Below are 3,150 nucleotides of genomic sequence, written 5' to 3' on the forward strand. Positions count from 1 at the left end.
GGGGGCAAGGGCAGCAGCGGAAGCTCCGTCACCTCCCGCGTCTACCAGGTGTCCCGCACCTCAGCCGTCCCCAGCCTGTCCAGCTTCCGCGCCACCCGAGTGACACCCCTGCGCTCCTACCAAAGCGCCTACCAAGGTGCCGGTGAGTTGCTGGACTTCAGCCTGGCTGATGCCATGAACCAGGAGTTCCTCCAGACCCGCACCAACGAGAAGGTGGAGCTGCAGGAGCTCAATGACCGCTTTGCCAACTACATCGAGAAGGTGCGCTTCTTGGAGCAGCAGAATGCTCTCATGGTGGCCGAGGTGAACCGCCTGCGGGGCAAGGAGCCCACCCGCGTGGCCGAGCTGTGCGAGGGGGAGCTGCGGGAGCTTTGCCGCCAGATAGATGCTCTGACTCGAGGTCGAGCGTGACAACCTGCTCGATGATCTGCAGAAGCTCAAGCAGAGGTGAGGAGGGGCCCTAGCATGTCCCTGCAGGCATCCATCCCTGCACCTCCATCCCTGGGGGTGGGCGGTGGCAGAGTTTGCCCTGGGAGTCCCTCGGGTACTCACTGCTGTCTGTGCCCCACACTCAGAGCCCATCGTGGCCCCACTCCTTCACTCCCCTCAACCGTGTCCCCCAAGGTGGGAGAGCACCCTGGCTGTGCCACTTACCAGCTTAACTCCCCTGGAGCTTTGCAGGGTGCCAGGTCCTCACACTGTGGCTGTGAGTTTTGGGAGGGAGAAGGGCACCCGTGACCTGGAACACCAGTGCCGGGTTCTTCCTGACCCATAACATGGGGCCAGGTAGCACGGGGCAGGGCGAGGGAGGTGCCCACAGCCCGGTGTGCCCAGGGAGCCTCAACAGGGTGCCCAGGCAACAGGGAGCAGGGCTCTGGCAGCAGGAGTGCCCCCCATGCCCTTGCTTGCAGTGGGACCAAGGCTGGCCTGTGATAACACAGGACCCCAGATCTGAGGGATCAAATTGCCCCCACCCCGGGATCCCCATCCCTGCTCACACCAGGGAGAGCTGGTGAGCCCACAGATGAGCTGAGCCCTGTGGGACAGACAGACAGACAGACAGATGGAGTCAAGCAGGCAGGCGGAAGCGAGGGGGAGGATGACCTGGCGGGATGCTCTACCAGCTCCGGACATGAAGGGCGGAGGGCAGGAAGCAGCTACGCTTCCGCAGGCCAGGGATGCTCCAGGCCTGCTGTGGGTGTCTGCAGTGACCTGGGAGCAGCAGGGACACCCCAAGGATGCTGTAGTTCTGCCTGGCACCAGAGAGGGGGCTGCGGCCAGGGAAGAAGAGCCACAAGGGCAGTGAGGCTGAGGGAGCCCCCCAGGGACTGACCAGCCTGGGGGCACCTGGCAGCAGGGGTGGATAATCAGGGAGAGCCTCTTGTTCTGATGTTGTTCTGCACCTTCCTTCCTGGTCCCTATGTTCCAGGGATGCCAAGTTCCCATCTGGGGGGCCCCGGCCTGCTGCCTCCCCCCACAACGCCAGCCTCTGCTTCAGGTGGCCAGCACTGGAGTTCTGGTGGGGCAGAGACCCTGATGCTGGGATGCTGGGAGTGTTGGCATGGAGGGACACCCCCGATGTCAGGGGAGGAGCAAGGCCAAGAACAAACGAGTGTCAGATTTCTGCCACCCCGTGTGCCAGCACCTTCAGGGCACCTCCATCTCCTCCACACCGCCTTCCCCCTCTGACTGGCAGTGGGCAGCCCTGTCCCCTCCCCTGGCACAGCCCAGCTCTCTAACCCTGACCTTGGGCTCACACCCCTGCAATCCCCACTCCATACCCCTGTCCCACAGCATTGCTGAGACCCGCCTGTCCTCCTGCTCTCCCCGGAACAGCTCAGCCGACAGACATCCCTTGGTGCCCCCAGTGCTGGATCCCGCACCCTGTCCCCCCGGCTGCTGGCCACTCTCCCCTATAAGGGCCGGGGCAGTGCGCGTGGCACCAAGCTGACCTCATGCCTTTGTGCTCCCTCCGGCGTTGACTATAATAGGGAATGGGAGGAAGAGCCCCTGGCCCTCCGCCAGCCCTCCTGCTGCCTGCCGGGAACGCAGGACAATCCGCCGTCTTCCCACCGGACCATGCTGGGATCAGGGGCAGCTCAGGAGGGACATCGCCACTGGGGGACGGGGGTTCTTCCAGACTCCCCTAACCTCCCATCTCTGCTCACAGGCTGCAAGAGGAGATCCAGCTGAAGGAGGAGGCTGAGAACAACCTGGCTGCTTTCAGAGCTGTGAGTACCTATTCCTCCCCAACACGGCGCGGGACCCCCACCTCCCCTCCCAGCCCCATCTGCCCCTGACAGACCAGTCCCAGTGCCAGGGCATGGCCCTGGGCACAGCTTTGCACCTTCCAGCCCTGATGCTCTCCCTGCACTCCCCTGCTAACCCTCATATCGTGTCCCACCAGGACGTGGATGCGGCCACGCTGGCACGCATTGACCTGGAAAGACGCATCGAGTCCCTGCAGGAGGAGATCGCCTTCCTCAAGAAGGTGCACGAAGAGGTAGGTCAGGGGTGGTCCCCTTTCTCAAGGGCACCTGTGGCGCTGGTAATGGAGCAGGTGCTCTGAGGTGTCACCTTGCCCCCTGCTCCAGGAAATCCGGGAGCTGCAGGCTCAGCTGCAGGAGCAGCACATCCAGGTGGAGATGGACATCTCCAAGCCCGACCTGACGGCTGCTCTGCGGGACATCCGTGCTCAGTACGAGAGCATCGCTGCCAAGAACATTGCTGAGGCTGAGGAGTGGTACAAGTCCAAGGTGTGGAGATGTGGTGGGCTCCAAGCTGGCCCTGTTGTGGTGGGTCCTGGTTGTCCTGGTGGCCATGCCCACTGACCCTGCTGTCTCCCCAGGTGTCTGACCTGACGCAGGCAGCCAACAAGAACAACGATGCGCTGCGACAGGCAAAACAGGAGATGCTGGAGTACCGGCACCAGATCCAGTCCTACACCTGCGAGATTGATGCCCTCAAGGGCACGGTGAGCTGAGGGTTTTGTTGGGTGGGTCGCCAGCTTCCCTGCAAGGACTTGCTGCTCCAGAGCTTCTTGGGTACCTCTAGGACATCTCTGGGGTGGGGGGCTCTTCCCAGCTCTCTGAGTTGCTGCCATGGGGGCCCTCACTCCTCCAGATTTGGGCCGTGTGATCCCCGTTGGCG

At 63.2% G+C, this 3,150-nt stretch overlaps 1 protein-coding gene across 1 annotated transcript in view; it reads left to right on the forward strand.

Moving 5' to 3' along the window:
- Nucleotides 1-3: 3 nt before the first annotated feature.
- The window catches only part of LOC104273564 (desmin-like), a gene marked incomplete at both ends in the record, with an annotated part of 4,180 nt that continues 1,033 nt past the window's right edge, over nucleotides 4-3,150 (forward strand). Inside the window, 6 exon segments of the mRNA XM_009868930.1 lie at nucleotides 4-395; nucleotides 397-447; nucleotides 2,171-2,231; nucleotides 2,408-2,503; nucleotides 2,595-2,756; nucleotides 2,849-2,974. Of these exon segments, the coding sequence (XP_009867232.1) occupies nucleotides 4-395; nucleotides 397-447; nucleotides 2,171-2,231; nucleotides 2,408-2,503; nucleotides 2,595-2,756; nucleotides 2,849-2,974 (888 nt within the window).

The sequence above is a fragment of the Apaloderma vittatum genome, unplaced genomic scaffold, assembly GCF_000703405.1.
Source record: "Apaloderma vittatum isolate BGI_N311 unplaced genomic scaffold, ASM70340v1 scaffold32844, whole genome shotgun sequence".
NCBI lineage: Eukaryota > Metazoa > Chordata > Aves > Trogoniformes > Trogonidae > Apaloderma > Apaloderma vittatum.